The following is a 23496-nucleotide window of genomic DNA, read 5'->3' on the forward strand; positions in this document are numbered from 1 at the left end:
AATTTGTGAAATCTGGCTTCTCTGTTAATATTTTTTCAGGCATTGATAAACTAAGCTAAAGAATATTTTGGTGCGCCAGATAGCACAAAACCATGACAAAATTTGTTGTCTGTTAGCCCTGCGACTCACTTGAGCTGACAACAATAATTTGTTGATGTAACTGGCGCACCACCACGCAGGCGACAACAATGCCTTATTTGTGGAGTGTTCTTTATGACGGGCGGGAAGGATTAAGAGCTCATTAGAACTGGAACTGCATGCAATTCATAGACCTAATGCTTATATTGACCAAAAAGGTTTCTCTGCAATGAAGCATCAGTGACTGTAGTGATAGCGCGAGCGCGTGCTAAGCGCTGGCACAGTTAACGTGAATGTCAAACTAAAAGTCATGATTACCCATCATTTTTTTCCTTGTGAGAACGCAAAGACTTCCTGCAAGACAACCGCGCTGTGGAAGTATGCTCAGCAATGTTTTTTTTTTGTTATCATCCGAAGGGCAGTATATCGCGGGTATATTCAGGCGCGGCCCCGGAGCTTCCGCAGCCCCGCAGTCCCTAAAGAAACGCCCACATCGCGGCGCGGCAGTCGCCGGAAAATTGCTTAAAATGGCCACGCCGGAGAAGGGCTCTGGATTGTTGTCTAAGCGCGCTGTTCAAGACAGCGTTGAAGAACGCGCTACCGTGGATGCTGTTGTGTGAAAAGGTATTCAGGACCTGTCAAGCTGTTTACACAACTTTTTCTTTGCTTTCCTTCCAACACCTTTTTTGCGCAATGAAATTACAATTTAATTTATTATCGAATGCAGAAAATCTAAAAAAATATTTTAAATTATTTGCAACTACTTCACTTTTGCTAATATTGACGGCTAACAGCGCAATATTGGCTCCAATCGCGGACGCGGTTTAAAAGAGGCGTACGTGTCGCTGAAAACGTGGCGCTAGAAGCTAACAGCGAAAATTATGATTTTATAGCAATGGCGTAACGGTAACTCGGAAAACCAAGGATGTGCATTGCACATTGAAGTTAAAGAAATGGCATCACGGAGCTGTCCAAGAGTCATGTGCTTAAGCTCCAATGCGCGCAGATGCTGACGTCGGCGCGCACGATAGTTCTGACTGCCACAGAAGTGGTTCCAGGCCAGCGCCTCTGTGCACTCACCGCAAAACAACCGCTCGCTACCCAACCAGATGAATTTTCGCCCACTTGTAAGTTAAATAGCGATGATAATGCTGGACGCTTGATTCGAAGCTTAAATGTGCTCATTAAAATGACAACGACACAGTGTTTGACTTTCCAACCGACTTTCCTGTGCCGATTCTCGCCATCATCAACGCCAAATTTCAAGCGAAGCTGAGGACGTAGTATGAGCATGCTGGCGCTGATTAAAGGGCATACATTTAGTGAAAGGTGAGCTGAGTAAGCAGCAAAGCAACTGAGGCATTGGCTTTTGGAATTCCACTCGCGAAATTCACGACAGCTTCATCAGTATCACCAAAGTACGCATAGTAAACGACGCACCAGCCCGACGAGCTCGACCGGACCAAGACAGAAACAAGAAGCTGTCTGCGCGGTGTTGCCAGACCGCCAAGCAGTTTCGCATATCGTCTATTATAAATGTCACAATACGCCCGTTAGACAGCGATCATCCCGCTTACTATTTTTCGCCGCATCTTTGCACTTCTGGGGCAAGATCGGGAGCTTAGGTATGGTACATTCTAATAATTTTAGGCCAGTAGCGCCATCTAGCCGCCCTTTACGGATCTCGAGCATACATATAACGTTCATGAAGCCTCTACTACCTTTGCACGCGACACGGGGCAGAGGAGGAAGAGAAGGAGGGGAAGAACAGCTTCGGCATGCAGGAGCCAATCAGGGGCGCGCGCCATACGTGACATCACAGGCGGCGCAGACAATCAGAGAGCGATCATCCCACATGTGACGTCACAGGCTGCTCCGCCACAGCTGCCGCGCTGAGGGCAGAAAGGAACCCCTGGAGTGTCCCAAAAGCAACAGAAGGGGAATCCCGCCTCGCTTCGCATTCGCGTGGTTTCCTGGGTCATGCTCAAGATAATCAGTTGATTCCTTGATTGCGTTAGACATTGGTGCCTTGGGTTAGGCTTTGAAGGAGCCTTTATTTGAGTTTTGTGCCAGCTAGATATGCCATGACTTCCGTAATGCTGCCGCGACGAAGGAAACGTTTCTTAAAGGGCAACTGCACCACTTTTTTACAATTCCGCGGTATTCAAGGATTCAAATATACATAGGCTGCAGTAAAGCATGTCGAGTGTTTTCGCACTAGAATTTAAAATATTGACCTAATCTAAGCTAAAATTGAGGCTTCTTCTCACAGCACTAAAGGAGTGCGGAAAAGCTTGATGTGACGTCACTGTCGGCATGATTTCAAATTTCCGTTGCCGCCAACCAGACGCTGCCGTGCCTACTTCGATGCTTCCAAACAACGTTCGGAGGCCTTTGCCTTCAGTGGCGTTGGTTTTTTTTTTCCCCTAAAACAGGCGGTTATGCGTTGGGAATGTACCGGTACCTTCGATGGCGTGAAGATGCGCCTCCAACTCCACTTGAAGCACCGCGTTGCGAAGAATCTTTATGGCCGTCTTGATCGTCACCATTTCAAATGCTAGCCGGAAAGGACATCGCATGCTTTACCTGTAAGCTTCACACATTCGACCCCTAAGCTCGCAGATTTCTAAAACCTATGCGGTTGCCCTTCAATATAAGCACTGCCGGCAGCAGGCTTGGAAAAAGCGAGCTATTACCTGTGCACAGTGCACCGGAGGCGTTATTTATACAGCCACTCTCTGGTCATATAAATTCCTGTGGACCGGTCTGATCCGATGCTTCGCTTTTATCTTGGGGTCCTGTAGAATCGTTGAACACGGATGCCTTGCCCTTCTATTATGAGCAATTGAGGCCCACCGTGCAGTCTCCGCCGGCGTAGGTCGTCGCATAGATGGTCGCTCAGCAGTGGACCGACGTTTTCGGCAGGTGAGAGTGACGCCGGAACTCTTCGTCGGTTATGGGATTCAACGGCTCCAGTCGGTCATATTTAGTTACCGCCGCTATGTGATGGTCCAAGCTGCTGCTGCTGCCGCCGGCATGACAGTCCTGAATTAAATTAGAGGGCTTTCACCATTCACAAGTCGGGGCCGAGTGTACCTGTAGATCAAAACCATATTTCACATCCCAGACGTGTCGTGTAATTCTTAGGAATTCTCGTGTCGACTGTCGTTGGCTTCTTTTCTGCGACTGCGATGGCGTGAAAACACTGTAACCTGCATTATAAGCACGCAACACACAGCAAAAAACTGTCAGCACTTCACTGCAGTTGCTTGCGAGGCGTTAGACATGAGTGACGACAATGACGATGCGGTGCTAGGGAGCATGCGCCGTTCTCCAACAGCATCGTAGCACAGTTAGCTGTCAGTTGACATGGTCGTGCTGTCAGGGAAAGAAGCGGAAGGGTTGGCGGCAGAATACTGCGCGCGTGCTCAGTTCAACTTCACCCGTGGAGAGAGAGATAATGCCCGAAAGATAAGAGGCGCCCAAAATAGTCGTGGCAAACGCCTAACAGCGTGTCCCAGCTAATTTTGGCCAGGGTTTTAAAATAAGCCGCGGCACTCTAAGACGATGCGACCAAATGCATGTTGCTGCCTGTCGTATGGAGCAACTCACACTAGTTTTGGTATTGTGCTTAATTGCATAATTAGTCAAGATTAATTAACGAACTTCGCAAGCAACTAGGTGGAATGTTTTCTCTAAAATGAGTATAAACGCCTAATTTTTACTGCAAACGCATTACATCGCTCATCGGCAGCGAAAACCAGCAGCGGCCTTGATTAGCAGCAGTAGTCCCAAAAACCTCAGGTGACGTCCCCGTGGTATCAAAAAAGAATAAAATCTCGTCCCAAGGTGCGCGGTGAAGTCGCCAATAGCGCGCGGCGAACCGCCGAGAGGCAAGCCGGTCGCGATGTGAACCGTCTGCCTCCAGGAGGTATACCTCCAGGACTTCCAGATTTCAGGGTACGTATTTAAAGCACGTGAATAGTCTTAAGTGCTCTCCGTAATTTTTGGGTGCCTTTTTTTTTCCTTTGTAGTGATGTACAAGTCATCAGGATGCATGGGTTGCCACTCTGAATTACTTAGGGCGCAAAGACAGCACGAAGGTAGAAAAACACACGTTACCAAGTGGTGTTCGCCTGCGACTGCTGAATAATTTGTAACCGAATTTCTCTATCTTGCTCCTTCGGTCTCCATTTCAAAAGCCGAACGATGGCTGTGACGTCAAAGTTCCGTGCAGGTGATGGGAGGCATGAAAAAACTGAGGTATAATCGCTGCCTCGTCGTTTAAATTGACTACAAAGCTAACGCTAGCTTGCTTTAAGAGCCAGAATGACAACAAGTGAAGAAGCAGATATTATACAGCAGTCTTTTCATCCCTCGAGTGGACTATATGGAACATTGACGTTGCAAAGGTGTTGAAACTGGAACCAAAACAGCCTGAGAGAAAATTTCTATAGTAATTTATTTATCCGTGTTATACGAATGCCGCGCGGTAATCGATGCACAGTAATGCCTGAAGAAAACATGCTACTAAAATTAGGTGTCTTTACACCTTCAGTAATGGAGGTTATAGAGGTAAAGGTTATTGATGGTGAGGTTGGAGTGGTCTTGTGTCGAATAACCATTTCGAAATTTTTGCGTTTCCTGGTTCATTAAAGCGTAGGCTTCCTGTGGTTGTATCCGATATTACATTTGTCAAAGCCTTCTTGCCAGCTGACAGTAAGGTAACAGTTTTATAGTTTTTGATGTCCTTAACATCTCGTTTCCTACAGGTTTACTCAAGACAGCACTTTTAGGCGAAGTTCAGTTTGGTTTGGTTTATTTTACCACTTATGGGCAGTCATACTTTATAGGAAGTGCCAAACAACGTTCTAGGAAAAATATTTTTTGGAACCGGTGTGAAGGAAGGCTGGTAAAAGCCACCATTTTGTAGCTCAGCATTCCATAAGTGACAGCAGCAACAGAATTATCAGCAACAGAGTCTGATGAAGTAGAAAAAATAAAAAAAATACTTGTATTATGGTTTAATAAATGACACGCATAGAAATATAAATCGCTGTCGCATGAAATGATCACATTGACCAAATATTTTCTTGGTAATGCACGTAAACCTGTGCACTCTGCCGTAACTTAATGAGTGTTTGTGGAAGACTGAAGCGAATCATCTGCATGCTGTAAAATCTGCATTGTCTTGAAGCAAACGAAAGTACTGGACGTCGAGTGGGCCGAGACGTTTTCTCTCAATTCTGCTATGTTGCGCAGCGTTGTGCGCCTTTTACGTTTTTCAAAATTAAGGGATCAGAGAATCGCATACAGATAGAGTATGTTCAATCAATCAATCAATCAGTCAATCAACCAACCAACCAACCAATCAATCAATCAATTGATCGATCGATCGATCGATTGATTTTATTTTCCAGAAAGGAACCTGGATGCTCTCCTGCACTAACAGCTGCTTAAGCACCTTGACTGAGGCCCAGGAGACGACTAAACGCCAGTATCAGTGATATAGAAGGCACAGCTACAAGATATATAGCACCAATAATCATCAGATAATAAGTTGACAAATAGTGCAAAACTTGAAATTAACAACAGGATCTACAACAGAAAATAAGTGGATCAAAATTTAGTAATTACATCGTAAAACAGTAGACTCACACAAGACAACATAATGCTTATTGGAGTTCCAAAACAGACTGAGCTATCTTCTATTCAAACCTTAATAAGTCTTAATAAGTTGTGAAGAGGGCATGAGAATTTACGTAATTAGGTTGATTAGCAACTGCACGCAAGCTCTTTTTCTGCATATAACTAAGTTTTGAAGAGCCCTTGTGCTATTTCCACAGACTAGATAGTAACAATAGAGATTCAAGTCCAAAAGTTCGTTATAGAGTCAGCGCTTTAGATGTGTTGGTAGCAAATCTCGACATCTTCTCAGCATTCGTAAAACCCTAGAAAGTTAAGTGCACAAGTGATCAGCATGGTGTTCGCATAGCATAAACTCAAGGAGGAGAATTAAATTAGAGAAACATTCAAACGCAAGAAAGAGAAGGCAATAAACGTTGTTCATTTCGTGCGAAAGACTACCACTTTCGCTATTCGTGTAATTGACTAATGATTAATTTTCAGGAGACCATGTTCTACCTTTGTTTCTTTGTTCCACAGAATACGTGGAAAAGAGGTTCTAACTGCAATTTGTGCGGAACCAAAAACGTCTGATGGAGCCGAAATTGAGAGCGTTGGGGTAAGGTGATGATTATATTTTTCGACGTTAAGTACCACTAACTAAACCAAATTTTCTATACGACACTGACTGGTAATGTATGCTTTTCTTTGATCAGATAGGTTGTGTTATTTGCGTTTTTGTGACCTGTAACGGTGCAAAAGCATGGAAGAAAATTTGGGCTGTTTGTGAAGAAACGTAACTTTGAGAATGTTAGTTGTCCACAGTTGAAGAAGGCATCTGTTTTTTTTGTTTTATTACTCCAGCACCCGCGCGGCTATTCTCTACATGGAAGCTAATGGTTGCAGACACCGTAAATTCCTCAGTGAATGGTGCGCGCCTGAACTGCCGCATTTCCCAAAAAGCAGAAGACAAGATGGAGACCAAATGTGATAATGACGATAGATCAAGAACACTATTTCAATGATCGTCAAATCAAGATCCTGGATATGCTGTTGAGGTCACCGGTCAAAAGCCACCCCGTCGGCATGGGCCACTGAGACCAGTCACTCCCACTAGTAAGGGGAAATGGGGTTGGGACGAGGTCCGCCGTTCCTATTGCTGGTTCCGTAACGTCCGTGCAACGATTCATTCTTTTTTCATTTAATTTGGACATCTGCTCCCGGTAACACAGGCCGTGTGAGTGCACATAGTGCTGCTCGTGACAGAAACGAGGCCGCAGTCACGCCGCTCCGGTGGACCTCCGCCGACGAACGACGCGTGTGGCGCGTCTGACGAGCACTCGGGCAGAGCCGACGTGTAGCCGACTCATTGCGCCACGGGACGCACTTCCCCACAAGCTTTATCGACACTAATGTCGCCTCGTAGAAGGCAGCTGTGTCCGGCCGAGCGACCACTCAACGAAGCATAGTCACTGTGTATTGGCCGGACTGGATACCACGCCGCGAGTGGACCGCTTGTCTCTTGCTCCACCGCCCCCCCCCCCCCCCCCCCCCCGGCACCTTCCTGTTGGTGTCATTACGATTGACTTCGCAACCAAATGAAATAAAAACGAAATGAATAGTTAGAATATACGGCTGCTTGAGCTGCTTCCGTCATGCTTCGACTTTCTATTGGACTCGTTGTGAGGATTCGTGATAAGTGGCATTACCTTTGCACGGCCGTTCCTGTATTGATTCCTGACAGTGCCGCGTGCTTGCACCGAAAGGCCAGTGGGCGAAGAAGCGCAGAGTGAATACCAAGGTGCGCCAAATCCGTCGATAATATAAATCTGTATTTTGCGTTGTATCAGAGACATGGCAACCAATAGCTTTTCGATGTGGTGTGGAATTCGGCTGGAGAAATATTCCGCTAGTAATGGAATGCATAGCTTATTGGCGCCCCACGCAGGCGCCCCTTCCGTGCTGAGGAGCACTGACAACGTGGTGGTGGTGGCAGGCCAGCCGGCTATACTCTGGTGCAACAACACCGCCGACCCCAAGCCGGACGTGACGTGGCGCAAGGATGACCACGGACTGGGAGACGACAACGAGTGTACGCACGCTCCACGGTCGCACCTGAGTCTTGTTTTTTTCTTTACACGCCCACTTGGAGAGGCTTGAGACGCGCAATAATTTGTGTCTCCATATCGTGCCATGCAAGCTTAGTGCTTAGGGAACTAATTATCAGCATATAAATATTCGACATTAATTTAGCGATTCTGGGGCAGTCCGAGTCGTTAACAAATATGAATGAATTATCTGGAAAAAAAAAACTGCGTGTACAACTGCTTTTTTAAACTGGTTTTCAGCTATGAAGAGTTTGCATTGCTTTCCAAGGAAAGAGCTATCATCGATCATGTTTTGTTGCCTGTATCATTTACGCTGAAGTTCCCTGGAGGCTGTTTAATTGCTACTTTCATTCTAACCGCGCTGCCAGCGTGTAGGTTGCATACTTTTAGACGGAGGTGCGCCTAATTCAGTTTCGTGTAGAATGCAAACCGCATGCTGTGCTTAGAATTATGCGAAAAGAAATCGAGCAAGACGGCGTTTCTCGTTTTACAGAGGTAGTAGTACGCTAACAATAGTGAAACATTTTTTTTTACATGAAAGATATATTGTCGCAAATTAATGTTGTTTTAACTGTATACTAGGTCTATATTGAAGCCATCGTTTAGTCGCGTCGCTACGAATTTAATATGTGTCACAGCTTAAAAAACAACGAGATGTGGATGGAAAATCCTTTAAAAACGCTGACGGGAAGCTAAATTAGTTGAATAAATTCTAAGGGTACATGAGGTAGGAAAATAAGAAAGACTAAACTCCGCCAGGACGCGCGTGGCCTAGATGGCTTTGTGGAAAGATGGTTTATTTGCTTGTCAAAGAAAAACATGTATAACTGGCTAATGCAAGTTATTCTGAACGTAAAAAGTTTCAATTATTTTGCGGGTCAGTGTTACAAAGGCATGAATGAATGAACGGATGAATGAATGAAAAACTTTATTGTCAAGGAGGATTCTCGTGGCGTAGGTGGGTCCCTCAGTCCAGGGCCCCAGTGACCATTGCACCTTGGGAGCCCTGTCGATCAGCTTGAGCAGGACAGCGCAGCCTCCCACTGCTTCGGTGTTCGTGTGTTGTTCATTGGCTTTGCCTGCGTTTTCTGACAGGCCCATGGAACGTTATAAAGCGTTGATTGTTCCCCGCAGAGCGGGCATTTGCTGTCATACGTTGAAGGATAGATTTTGCTTAGTAAACAGAGAATGGGGTATGCATTAATCTGCAGTTGACTCCAGGCAACCTCTTTCCTGCATGGCTTTCAATACAAGAGGTGCGGACGCATGCCTGGGTTAACCAAGTTTTACTTTTTGGTCACACTGACGGAAAACTATAACTTGGTTAACCCTGGCATGTGTCCGCATCTATTGTAATTGCCAGCCATGCAGGAAAGCGATTCGGACACTCAGGTCCTTTCGGGTTCCTTAGGCCGCGTGTTTAGTCATGCATCTTGGCCGACACATTGGAGTGCATGTGAAGGAGCCTTGAAAACAGATACACATTCGGCACATGCGTGTATCCGAGCCAAAAAAGGCGATGCTTGAGTAAACACGCGGATCACGTAATTAGAGAGTACAAGAGAGTATTTGTACATCACATAAGTGCATTTTCAAGTGTGCTTCTAAACATACGCATATTAAACATACTTGTTAATGACGGAGATAAGCTGTTCAAGACCTTGTTAGTTTCAGGAAGTAGCTGGCGCTCATGGCAGAGTTAAATTGCAGTGTGATAACTTTCTGATAATGATCACGACGAGAACAAATGAGCTATGCTGGCCTTGTCCAAAGAACGTGTAAAATTCTGTTGTAATAACATATTTTATGAAACAGATAAGTGCAGAAAAGATTTCAGTGATCGAATATCAGTTGAACGTTTAATAAGCATTTGACCGGTTGAAATTATGCAGAATGAAACGGGTTAAGTACATTTTACAGCGTCCAAGATCTGTGTTCATATATAACAGGGATCCCAAGCTGATGAAGCATAGTCTTGGTACGATGGAACATAGGCGCTGTACAACAATTGTTTTAGCGGTGATGTTGCATGGGTAAACTTGCGGCCCAAGTACCCCAAGATATGGTGACACTAGATAGTACATTCTCAATGTGCAGTTTCCAAGAAAAGTTTTTGCTTATGATCACTCCTAAATAGCGGTCCGAGGTCACTCATACCACTTAAGAGTTAAGAGAGTAAAATTAGAAAAATTACGTATAGTACGACAAATCCTAATTGTTTTCCATCCTTAACGTTGAGTTGGTTTTTTCCACAAACGGCACAACTCAGTTATTTCGTCCAGGTCAAGGTAGGGGAAGTTAAGCTAGCTCAAGTTGCTAGTTCGCAGTCTCCAGAAAGTTCACGGGATATCACGCAATCATGAGCAAATAAACACATCTTTGATGCAACTTTAGTAGTAAAACCGTTAACGTATACCAGAAACAAAAGTGGGCCCTGGACAGTTCCTCGAGGGACACCTGAGCCCGCCGAGGCTCAGGCGTTTACCTTACTAAGTGTTCGAAATTTTACACAAATTAAGAGAGACTTTCCAATGAGGCGTCATGTGGTTTTTACCTCTTTCAGCCTTCGAAATCTTGGATGGTGCCCTGTACATCTACAGCGCCAACGTCACCGACAGCGGCCGTTACGTCTGCACTGTCCACAACCACGCAGGATCCACCCAGGCCGTGAGGAACCTCGACGTTTTGGGTTAGCACATGCTTCTCATAAACCGACACAAAAGCTTCTCAGAGGCTTCTACTATCATAAAAGAGGCCGTTTAAGAATATAAGTTGTTGAAAGACACATGGTATTTCTTCAAAAAAGGTGTTTCACGTTTAAGGATATAAGTTGTTGAAAGACACATGGTATTTCTTCAAAAAAGGTGTGTCATGGGAAAGGCAATCCTGCGAATTTACGACATTTTAAAACTCTGCACGTAAATTTTCAGTTTCAAGCCAAATGGCACTGATGCAGGCGCAAGCGGGTTACATGAGGTGCTGTCTACTTGCGGCTTTACAAAAACGACGTGTGTTCAGCACACGCCCAATCACCACTAGAAAATAATAACAATAGTAAAAGTAAGCACACGGAGCGATGTATGTTTGATGTGGGTGCTGTTAAAAATCGTTGATATATTTTGCAAGGAATTGTTTTAGTTCAGCTGTTGAGCTTTCGTAAATTCAAATAAACAAATGTTTTGTACTAGCGCATTTAAATTGGGCGCTTAATTTTGTACTGAACTCTGCGACAGGCTTCGGCCTACGAAGCCGACCGAGCCGTATAAGGGCGGCCAATACGAGGACTACGAAAACTTCCTCATTGGCGTGTCAAAAATTAAAGCTTCTCCTAATTCACAGGTAGTGTCAGTGCGCTAAAGAGACGCGGCGTATCTTTGGCGCTTTCAGTGACGATCTGCTTTAGATGCTGTGTTCGTGACAGCATATAGGCAGTTATTCTCTATCATTTCTCGCTCGTGGATGTAGTGAGTAATTGTACCCTAAAATTCTGTTTCGGTGCTTCAGAGATCTCATAATTCCCACACCACGTGCGAGCCAAAATTTCTGTTTTAAAGACGCTCCCGAGTTTGGTACTAATGGTTGTCGAAATCCAGGCATTCTTTCATGTCTTCATGGATAAGGCTCTGCAAGGTTAGCAGCTAGCGCGGGTGGAGAATCGGTCTTTGGCAGCGTAGTATGATTTATATTCGGGAGCACAGCAGAGCGTCGGTCCAGCACCTCCATTTGACGTCTCGTGCCAGCGATGATTCACAATCGGGCAGGCCCAAGATATAACTTTCCAAAGCGAGCGGCTTATTTTTGCGAACTTGTGCCTACAGGGAAAAGAAATCGATCAGGCAGCAGCGATGGCAACGCGCGGCTTTAGTGGTCGCAGGGATTTGAATGCGCCTGGCTCTCTGTCCAGTGGAATTTATGCATGACGCCGACACTCTTGGATAAAAAGCATGCTTCGTAGAGAATAGGAAAGCGATGTACAACTACACGTGTGTGTAGCGATCATTTGTAAATTTACTGCAGATGTCTCGGGAGCTTTAGAATTGATAACTCGTCCAATTCGGTGAGGCGGGAAAATACGGTGGCGTGCTGGCGATATTTGGTTACTGGGGTGAAAACAGACACAATACAAGGCAGAAAGACGAGACGGAGCGCCTCCGTCCTGTCTGTTGTGTCTGTTTTCGCGCCTGTAACCAATGATGTACAGTTACCAACTTGCCCAGCAAGACGTTCTTTTAAGTGCTGGTGGTCATTAAAGAAGTACGATTAGCATGAAAATATGCATGACAAAGCTTTGGTACAGTATAGGTTGCTCTTGAGCGGATGTGAATTCAACCAGCAGCACATTCTTTCTTTTCCTTTGTTCTGTTTACGTCAAATTTCCCCTTAAAAAAGGCCTTGCGTTAAAAGGGAGTCTTTTCCATAGAGTGTGAAATGCCCCTGGTGTGCCCGTCTAAAAGAATTCACCAACGCTTTGCATTGTTTCGCGCTGCTGCGTTCACGCGCGACATGCTGTAATGGTTTTTTAAAAAAAAGAACTTCAATATTACGCTGTACAGCATTCGGCTTTTAATCCAAAAGGAAAGCTCATGAGTGTATTCAGATATTTTCATATGAATTCAACTCTTCGATATCTCCAAGAGCTTAGACGTAATCTGCTAAGCAGCTACCCTGCAGCTACCGTGGTCAGCAAGGTCAATTTCTTGGTGAGCAGTGCCCACCTTTTCGCTGCGCCTCTCTCTCCAAAGTAATCTAAAAAATGATAGCACCCCCAAGGCGTATGTTTGTGCGCGCGTCTGTTCCCGAGTTATGACCTGCCGCACAGTCAAAAATTTACACCTAAACTATTGCAAGCGGCTTGTCTATGTAAGTAATGAACAGTTTTGTAGGCGAAACTGGCGTTTCTTCTCCTGTGTAATAAAGAGAAAAAGAGTGACATGGTTCAACAGTGACCTTATTGAAAGGTCCCGATACCGTGCTCAGCTAGGGAACACATAGCTTATTTTAATCGTTACACGAAATTGCGTCTGCCTGCTTCTTGTCACAACAGCGAGGACAACTGCGAAAAACAGCCATCAGATTACATCTTCCCCTGTTGAGCAAGCCCCACTGCAAGTTCCCGGTCACCAGCTCTTAAATGCAATCGCGCTTTGTGACTTTTGGGCGAAGGTTGCGCGAAGCAAGGAGCTAACAAGGCGACAACTGGGGCTAGTTGGTATTCCATAGCTGTGGCACAAATGCGCCAAGTTTTGCAGTCATAACGCGAGACGCAACTTGAATTGCTTCTTCCAGCGCTTCGTCCAGTCGTGTCTCGTGTTGCGATTGTAGCGCATTTGTGCTTAATCAAGCAGCGTCGGCTACACATAAAGCGTAGCTGTGAAAAATTTTAGCGCCACAAGCCTTGCGGTCACGCCAGTGTGCAAAATAACTCCCAGGCGCAGTGATAGGCCCTCACATGATGTAGGCGAAAAATTTTGCGCGTGCATAAGAGCGCAAGGCAGAGCAGGTTGGTGCTTGGCGTTGCTCCGGCCCCATGTGTTGCTCGGCACATAATGTCCTGATTCAATACACCTTTATTCAATAAGTCTTTATTCAATACGACACACCGCTTTTTCTGATTTCTCCTTCTTTGGTCAGGGCCCAGAGCGAACAACTTATTCTTATGGTGGCCTCGATAAGAATTATCGCTCAACATCTAGGCTGTATTTCCTCACTGCTATTCACTGTATGCCACGGCTGCGGCAACAATAAGAGCCCCAGTAGACGGTGCTTTGGGCCTTCATAACCCTAAAGGCATCTTTTAATTAGGGGCCCATATTGAACTTACTTTACTGCAAGTCATCTGCACAGCTTATATAAATGTCATTTTTTTCAGATCCGCCCGTGATCACATTATTTTATCCCGAGCACAAAGTAGTTGTGTTGGGAGAAGAAATTTCTCTCATCTGCCAAGCGAAAGGACATCCCAAACCGACCATTTCCTGGGAGCACAAAAATGTCCTCATCAGCGAAAGCAACACGAGGTAAGCGTGATGACTGATGGTTTAATTAGGATGCCTGCAATGAATGCGTGTTTTAATTATCACTGCAAATGCATTTACCGCAATATTGTGACGGAGCATTGATGGCACTCCGGAAAGGAGGTGCGCCGACACGCTGAAAAAATTAACGAGCTCTTAGCCAGGGTACAGCCAGTGACTAAATCAATGGTGGTACCATGCATAACGGTACGTCGGCTGTGTTTATATCATTATGGGAGGATAAAAATGATCTCATAAATACGTGAGCACGGGGCGGCTGATCTTGTCTCGATGTGCGTTTACGGGCAGCGCCCCGAGAGGGTTCTACCCCCGTTTGAACCGCCGCACACTTGCCTGATTTGTAGTCGAGTACAGCTTAAGCACCAAGCGGAAAATGCCCTTTAAAGTAGGCCCACCAGCCAATGGAGTCGATTGACTGTCACTGCGTCATGGTTAATGCCCTTGGACCAGCTAGGGTGGCATCGCACTGGGTGGTAGATGAAAGGGGATTGACCATGGCTTCTTTAGAACAATCACGTCAGCATGAAAATCGGCCGACGCCATTGGCTGTAGCTAATCCTTTGAAAGGCATCTGCCATTTTGTTTTTGAAATGTATCGCTCTATAGCCTCCCACTTACTTGCAGCTTCCAGATCATGACGCTCGGTCTGCATCTACCTTGGCTGAAACCATGTCTATCCACGCAATGCCAATGATGTGCCACGTCACCCGTTTATTACCACAGTGGTGCGCACTGCTGCGCGCCCACCTATGCGGGTCACGCCATCGCAGCGAACAAAGAGGCGATGAGAACGATGAAACTTGCAGCTGCCCCTCTTCTCTCTGCCAGATTGAATTCGATGACATTTTCCCATCGAATCCAGAGCTGGAACCATTTCCTCTTCTTCAGGGTTTGTTGCAGGACCATCAAAGGTCATTTCCCTCTCATGTTCCTATTGCTATCGATGCCTCGCAGGATCGCGAAAAGGCAGGTGTCGGAATTTTTTCGCCTTCACTGGGTTGGTCTTTTTCTCTGCGTGTTCCTGACGTCACTCCAATTTAGCTGGTTGAATTATTAGCAGTAATCTTAGCCTTACGAAAATTAGAAAAGCCGTGGTTATGACGAGCACTCTGTCAATATGCTCTTCATTACCCTCACCCACTGAGTCTCGGGCATCACGCCTCTTGATGTTCCTGATCCCGCTCCATCTAAATCAGTTAAGGTTGATTTGGGTACCGGGGCACATAGGTTTTCAATTAAATGAGGTTGCAGATTCCTTAGCAAGGGCCTCTCTCTGCGGACCAATTATTGCTGTCCTGCCAGCCTGTGCATATACAGCTGCGGTGAGGTTTCGCAGCAACAGAATATTTCACAAATTTGCTGCCTCAGCGCTTCCATCATCTCCCGAATATCAGAATCTTCTGCATCCTTGGAGTAGCAAAGACTGGCGCTCGCGCAGACTACAGGTCTCTTTCACGCGTTTGCGTTGCCGGGTTCCCCTTCTAAATTTCTACCTTCACAGATCTGGCCTGGCGGCTTCCCCATTGTGCCCTTTTTGTGCCGAACCTGAGACAATAGATCACTTACTCCTGTTTTGTCGCCGCTTCTCTCATTTGAGGAAGCGTCTTTTTCAAATTCAATTTCATCAACTGGGCTTGCATGTGTCCTCTGCGGATGTTCTTTCCATTGGCGCTTCTTTGCTTGGACGAAGCGACAGGAGTTTGCGTTCTGCTGTGAAAAATTTCCTTCAAGAAACGCAGCGACTCCCATTCTAATTTCTTTTTTCCCCGCTCTCAGTCTGTACGACATTGAAACATTACAGGCATTGTATATTATTATGCACATGAAGACATTGTCCCGTCTTCGATCTCCAAGTTAACAGGACCCCTGTCCTTGCGTCTTGCAATCTATCACTCTACATGCTAGTACCACTCCTTTTCCCGTCAAAACTTTCCTGTATTCAGCAATTAACCGCCTGTGTCTTGGCCACTCCCCGCAGTGGGTATGTGCCAGCATTGTTTGAGGCCTGCCTACCTACCTTCTCTCTGTGGACACCGTGCTACCATTACTATGCCGAGAAACTCGCAAATGTGGCGCTAACAGCAGTTGGTGTAAAACAAGCTGTCTTTTGGGCTGATTTATCTTCGTTACCCTGCAATGCACATCGTGGCAAGTCAGATAAACATAAAGAAAACGTAGTGCAACACAAGACGAAGACACGGAAACGCACACGAACAGCACGAGCGCTAGCTTCCAAGTTTTATTCTTCTCAAGCAGCATATTTACACGCCAGAACATGACATCTTATCAAGTGTGTGAACGGTATCAATAGCTTGGAAACGCGAGCTCCTTACCACGTAGGAATATGGATGGAGTGCAGACGCATCTGCCTCCTGTTGTGTGTATGTTTGCAGCTTGATTTACATCTCTTGTTATCCTATATTTTCTCTATCACAACACATTTCTCAAGAAAGGGTTTAAAATTTTATGACTTACTAGTAAAAATATTCCCTGCAAGCGATCTTTCTCGCCCCGTTTCCTAACATTTCAAGCATATTCCCCTTATCGAAAAATGTTTCTACCTTTAAATGTGTCATCAAACAGGATTATGGAACATTGTTTTGGTTTTATTGGACTAACGTCCCAAAGCAACTCAGGCTTTTAGCAACACCTTCGTGCGGGACTGTGGATAATTTCGACTTCCGAGGCTTTTATCGAGCACTGGCATCGCACAGTGCACGAAATTCGCGGGTTCGATCCCGGCCACAACGGTAGAATTTCGATGGAGACGAAACACTAGGAGTCCGGGTACTGTGCGATTTCAGTGCACGTTAAATAACCCCAGGAAGTCGCAATTATCTGGAGCTCTCCTTTACGGCGTCCCTGATAGCATGAGATTCTCCGGGACATTAATGAAATGTGCCCTTATCCAAATTGCTGACAAATTCAAACCTATACACACAGTCGCTCATTCACACACTTCCTACCCGCCGCGGTGGCTTAGTGGTTATGGCGCTAGGCTGCTGACCCGAAAGACGAGGGTTTGATGCCGGCTGCTGCGGTCGAATTTCGATGGAGGCGAAATTCTAGAGGCCCGTGTACTGTGTGATGTCAGTGCACGTTAAAGAACCCTAGGTGGTAGAAATTTCCGGAGCCCTTCACTGCGCCGTCTCTAATAGCCTGAGTCGCTTTGGGATGTTAAATCCTCATAAACCAAACCAAACCAAACCAAATCTTGTGTATGTATGGTGTTACAGCAAAGTGCTTCCGTTTACTAGGAATGGTTGCGCATGAAGGGTATGATGCTATTGCGTCAGTAGGTCCCATCAGCGACCCCACTTGATCAAATTTTCATGTTACCCAATCACCTGCTGTACTAATGTTGCTAGATCATATGACAAACCAATGTCGCGTTACACAAGCTTACATTGGTACGCGTAATCTCACACATAACAGACACGCACGTTTCTAATTACTGAAACACTACTCCCTTAATGAGTGCCGCTCTAGCCACACACACACATACTACCACATTATGCGAGAGCCCACAAGACATACATATAACATCCCGATTTAACTAAGCAGCGCGAACGTGCCAGCGTGGGATAGGTGCAGAATGTCTGATTTTACTATGCAGTTTCTCGTTTTTATTATGCAGTCAACCAAGATCTTTAATCAAGCTACCAATCCTTTACATATATGAAATTTATAACCGAGCAATGCAAAAAGTCTTCATAACCTTTGTTCGAAGATTTCTTAGTCTGAGCTCAACACAAATATAGCGGCAGAGTCGACCAAATTACTGGTCAGCGCCTTATAATGGCGATAAGCTTGCAACACGGCGAGAGTTCACGCACGCACACGAAGGGAGAGCGTCGTCTGCAACGCTGTTCCGATCACCAGGACACACGCCCTGCCGCAATATCTTTTCGCTAAGAACAGGCGGGCAGCAGAGCACATGTGCATGGCTAAGATGTGACACTAAGACGAGCTTTTCCTCCTTCTTTTTCCTATTACGGGAGGCTGCGCTGGTGAAACAGAGATAAGACAGGAAAAAATAAAAGGAAGTAAATAAAGCAGCACGTGGAACAATTCCCTGGAATGCGAACTGTCTGATTTGAGCAGCCCTCTGCGAATTAGGAACACGATAAAAGGGGCACCAACCTACTCTTTAATCAGTCTTTCAGGGTCTAGACGGTATAGAAATGCTTACCGAAATCAGAATGTTCTCATTCCAGGCAATGGTTTCCACGTGCTGCTGTATCTTCTTCCTTTTTTTCTCATCTTAACTCTGCATCGACAGCGCCGCGTCCAGTAATAAAGAGAAAAAATGACGGAATGCACGTCTCAGTGTGACATTTTAGTCGTCCACAAGTGCTCTATTGCCAGCTGGTTTTTTGCGAACAGATATTGTGACGGGGCGTGTGTCCTTGTGACCTGAGCAGCACAGCAGACGACGCTCTCCCTTCATGCGCGTGCGCGAATTCTAGCCGTGTTGCACGGTTATCGCCGTTATAAGGCGCTGAACAGCAGTTTGGTCGACGCTCACGCTATATTATTAAAAATCAGGAAGGCTGTATGCATAGGTGATGCTGCCTCTCTGTCGACATAAGGGATTGCACACCCGTCAAGCTGGCCAAGGACAGGTTTTAGTGCGGAAACACTATTTCACATGGACAAACCCAACCGAGAATCTTGTGACGTAGTTGACCTTGAGGGTGACGAAATAAAAGAAATAATGCCGCCACCAGGTCTCGAACCCGCGTCGGCGCTAACAGATTAGCCTCGTTGACAGCACTGCACGATAGCACTATATATGCTATCGCCGCAGCCGACCACGCCTAGTGTTAAACTGCAACACACTCTCGCGCTATGCATTGCACGTCGTCGTCTTCATCGAATTCCGCCTGGGGGCGAACTGCAGATCAGATCAGCTTAACCACGATCAAGGCTTAACCTTAGCCTAATACATCCACCAGACGTGCCGATAAACCAGCACAGCAAAACCTTGAGCCAGTCAGGCTAAACACATGCTTTCGCACGTCTACTCGGTTTAGCTATGCTAAAACCCGACAATTTTTTAGACAGTCCTCCATGGAAGATTTTTTTTAAATGAGAAAGCATTTAACATCCCAGCGATGGAGAGATTAATGTGAGAAAGTCATTGAGTGGCCGTATGACGCACAAAGCAAGCTGAGCACCGTAACTTCCTGCAATCCTATGCATGTTATTAGTCTATATAGACTCGCCACTGGCTAACCTCGATATGGCGCTAGTTTTTCCGATATTCTTGCTGAAATTGTGACGGAGCCGTTTGTCGTAGAGCGCTCCGGGTGGTGTCATACGATTTATCGTTGCATATAGCTTACATGCGCTAGTCAAGTTGAAGGCTAGCTTGCGACAGGGATTCGGACCGACGACAACAGCACCTTCAATTGTATGCCTTCCTAAACTTTCGTATCGAAACTGTGGTGCAACCGTTCACCGTACAGCTTTCCGGGTAGTGTCATACTCGCGTGTGTGACACACGCACAAACCGCAACCAAACGTCTACGCCTCGCGTCCAGGACATGCAAACTCAGCCAACCACGTCGCCGTGCAGTGAGAGTGTCCGAACGTTTACGGTCGGGTGCGCCACCAGTGCGCAAACACATAAAATGGCAGCAAAGAACTTTAATGCAAGCATAAACTTTGCGCGTTAACAATGCACACAGGGACATAATCCTTCCGAATTTGCACACGTAAGCAGTCTTAAGTTTCTCGGCGGATGTTTTTTGCGCAAAGTGGCAAATAAAAATTTTTAATTTGAGATGTTGGTCCACCTCTAAATATTCTAAAGGACTACATCCCTTACAAAAATGGTCTATAGACACTCTATAGACTCTATTGCCTTGCTATAGATATTTCTTTTTGTCTATGCATAGCCTATAGACTGTCATAAACAAAAGTATACAAAAATATATGGCCACAAATCCATAGGTCGTCCAAAGACTGTCTATAGGATTTGTATTGCCTATAGGCAGTTGTCTAGGGATTGTCTACAGAGGGTGTATATACTATAGACAGAAGTCTATGGACAATCCATAGTCTAAAGAAATTTTTGTAAGGGGTATTTTGGAAGTAGGCCCACCTGGAATGTAATAAGGCGGATTAGTTTGGAAATAAGGGGTGGATGAGGTTCGATTGATGGGGATAAGTGGGTAGATTAAGGTGGGCAAATATGTGGAGTTAATAAAATGTTATGTGATAATCCGACAGAGGGTACTCGAAAACTCTAAGCGGCATAATTTCAAATTTCGCGGTGCTGATGACGTCATGACCGTCTCGACCAAACAGGAATTTTTTAACGGAGAAATCAGATTGTTTTTGCAAGACGACAAACCATACGCTATCGTTTCAAAACAGTAGAGCCTGCGGCAGAAGGCATATCAAGATTCCTCTTAATTTGGCTTCTGAGCAGGTCCGCTCAGTGGTGCGGCGCCGCTATCGAAGGCGCTTTTTCACTTCATGGCAAGACCGAACATATTTTTGCGTTTGCACACCAAATGCGGATATGGCTGACTAAAATAGCGCCGCGAAGTCATATCGTGTTTGAATTCATATAATATGACATGCTTTCTACTCGCAGTATCGACCAGCGGTACATATTCGTGACGGGCGGCGGGCTGAAGATACCGGTGGCCAAGAGCAGAGATGCTGGAGAATATCGGTGCTCGGCCAGGAGCCAGGCGGGTTGGGACAGCCGAACTACTACTGTTGCTGTGCACGGTGAGAAAGCTTTGCCTGAACGGTCACTGTCTCTACCAGCCACCCGACAAGCCCAGCTAAGAGCCCTGCTGCCCAACCTGAGCGGCAGCGCCTAGGAATGCCATCTCCCCTGTTCTCTCTGCCGTTTCATTGCGATGAAGCAAATTTTCCCTCCATGGACTTTTTGACCGTGGAGAGGCCTCTGGGTGTCCGTTGTTGCAAATGGGTCGCAAGCCCCAAGGGTAGCGTTGGCCTGGCAGCCTGGGGCACAGCTGGAAACATTCGAAGGTCCTGGCAAAGGATGAGTCGACTGCCAACAGAACAACTTGTTTATTCTAGCATCGCAAAAGAGCAGCCGGTCAGGTCGACCGAAGTGGAGAAACGGGCGACCACGTTACTCTACGGAAGAAATCGAAGCCCCTCTTTGGCGTCCGGGGCAGCTGCCTTTATACCCTCGGAGTCGAGGGCAAGAACGAACGGCTCGGGATGAGGCGCACGAGACGGCGACGCACGGACACGTTGAGACGTGACGTGACGCGTCCGCCGGGCCGGCGCCGGTCAGACCTCCTCGCCTCCCAGTTGGGGAGCTCCTCTCCCCGGCTGCCGCGCTTTGACAAGCGTGGGCACCAACATGCACACACACACACGCACACACGAAGACACGTGGCATTGAAACCTGCCTGGACGCGCTTGGCGGGAGGCGTTGCGGCAGCGCTGAACGGGCCAAAATGACCGCCACTTTGAACGAAGCCCCGGCGTCCGTTACATCCACGCCGGCTATACCGCGCGTCGTAGGCGAAACGTAACAGACCGCCCCGCCGGGAGAAGGAGATAGAGATACCGATGGTCAGGGGACTGCATCCGCTGTCCGGAGGGATGTCGCTCGATGATGCTCGTAATCGAAATCGGTCGTCCCTCTGCGTTGCCTGAGCGCAGCGCACATAGAAGGCCTCGTTCTCAGGTTCAGGTTCACACAGGACACTGCAAAGTGACTTCGGGAGAGTTGCCATTTTTGTTCTCGTTCCCAGCAAGCGTTAGAACTACGCCGAAACGCAACCGCTCAGTCAGCAAGCACGACACAACCCTCACTAAGCTCTGCCAGGCTCTTTCCCCTTTTATACTACTGCCTAGTTCCTTACAGTAGTCAAGCAGCACTCAGAACGCGTCCATAAATGGGAAAATTGCACTAGAAAGCACGTCATCACTTTGAGACACTAAGCAAATGCAATATGTTAAAGATCCTGCCTGAGGAAGAAAACATCAGTAACAAACAACTTTGAGGCGGATTCCTACGTTAGGGGCCTCGACTTAAGCCATCGGCGTTACCGTTGAGACTCCCTTTTTTGTAACGCACCTCAAAGGAATATTGTTGCAAAGCGAGGCTCCAGCGCAGGAGGCGGCCATTTTTGGGAGAGATGGTCTGAAGCCATTGGAGAGGGCAGTGATCCGTCTCAATGATAAACCTCGAGCCGGCTAGGTAGCATGACAATTTCTGAACGGCCCACACGAGACACGCACACTCTTTCTCGGTGGCGCCGTACGCCTGCTCACCACAGGTCAGCTTACGACTAGCATACAGGACGGGGTGTTCCACTTCTACATTTTCCCGTTGGCACAGTACAACGCCCATGCCTCGATCACTAGCATCGCACTGAACAACGAACCCTTTGGTGTAGTCTGGCGATCGTAGCACAGGCTGGCTTGTTAGGGCGCTCTTTAGGGCGCTGAAAGCTCTTTCCCTTGTCTCGCCCCAGACGACTGTTTGGGGCTCTGTTTTTCTTAGAGCATCCGTCAGGGGAGCCGCGATATCGGAGTACCTGGGGATGTACCTCTGATACTAGCCGGCGACACCTAAGAACGACCGAATATCGGTCTTTGTGCGCGGTTGCGGGAAGTCTCGCACAGCGGCCACCTTTATTTCAGAGGGGCGGCGACGACCCTGTCCAATCACGTGACCGAGGTAGACAACCTCGGCCTGTGCTAATTGGCACTTGGGAGCCTTGACTGTCAAGCCCGCTTCGCGCAGGCGGGTTAGCACTGCCCGCAAGTGTGCCATATGCTCAGACCAGGATGCGGAGAATATCGCTACGTCGTCTAAACACGGTAAAGCGAATTCTTCCGGTCCCCGCAACACTTTGTTCATGAGGCTTGAAAAGCAGTATGGCGCGTTCTTCAAACCAAAACTCAAAACTTTAGGACGGAATGTTCCCATTGGTGAAATGAACGCCGCATACCTACTAGCCTCTTCTGTAAGTGGAACCTGCCAATAACCCCTGACAAGATCTAGAGTGGAAATAAACTGAGCGCTACTAACTTTCTCAAGGCGCTCCTCGATGTTAGGGATCGGATAAATTTGATCCTTAGTGATGGAATTAAGCCTGCGGTAGTCGACGTAAGGACGAGGTTCCTTGCCCGGTACCTCAACTAAAATCAAAGGGGAGGTATAATCACTCTCACCCGCCTCAATAACACCGAGCTGTAGCAATTTCTTTACCTCAGCCTCCATAATATCGCGCTGGCGGGGTGACACCCGGTACGCCTTGGATCGTACTGGCTCTGGGGAGGTAAGTTCTATTTCATGAGTAAGGACAGAAGTTCTACCAGGCCTCTCAGAGAACTGACCTTGAAACTCTAGTAAGAGTTGGTGTAGTTCGGTTTTCTGCTCAGGCGACAGCGGTGCTTTACTGATTAAGTCACTAATGACCTGATCGGTGTCTTCCCTGTTCGTCACTGAGCCTAGTCCCGGAAGCTCGACCGTAAGCTCTTCGGGAACGTTTACCATCATACACACTACTGCTTCCCGTTGTCTATAGGGTTTGAGCAGATTACAGTGGTAAACTTGCTGTGCTTTCCGTTTTCCTGGCAGACTCACCACGTAGTTAACGTCCGACAGTTTTTGAATAATCCGTGCTGGGCCCTCCCAC

The 23496-nt window shown here is 46.7% G+C and overlaps 1 protein-coding gene across 1 annotated transcript in view; it reads left to right on the forward strand.

Moving 5' to 3' along the window:
- Window positions 1-23496, forward strand: part of LOC144129205 (hemicentin-1-like) — a 414526-nt gene that overhangs the window by 239151 nt on the left and 151879 nt on the right. Inside the window, exons 20-23 of the mRNA XM_077663195.1 lie at window positions 7652-7795; window positions 10375-10500; window positions 13681-13828; window positions 20454-20593. Of these exons, the coding sequence (XP_077519321.1) occupies window positions 7652-7795; window positions 10375-10500; window positions 13681-13828; window positions 20454-20593 (558 nt within the window). The remainder of the gene's footprint in view (window positions 1-7651; window positions 7796-10374; window positions 10501-13680; window positions 13829-20453; window positions 20594-23496) is intronic.

The sequence above is a fragment of the Amblyomma americanum genome, chromosome 1, assembly GCF_052857255.1.
Source record: "Amblyomma americanum isolate KBUSLIRL-KWMA chromosome 1, ASM5285725v1, whole genome shotgun sequence".
Taxonomy (NCBI): domain Eukaryota; kingdom Metazoa; phylum Arthropoda; class Arachnida; order Ixodida; family Ixodidae; genus Amblyomma; species Amblyomma americanum.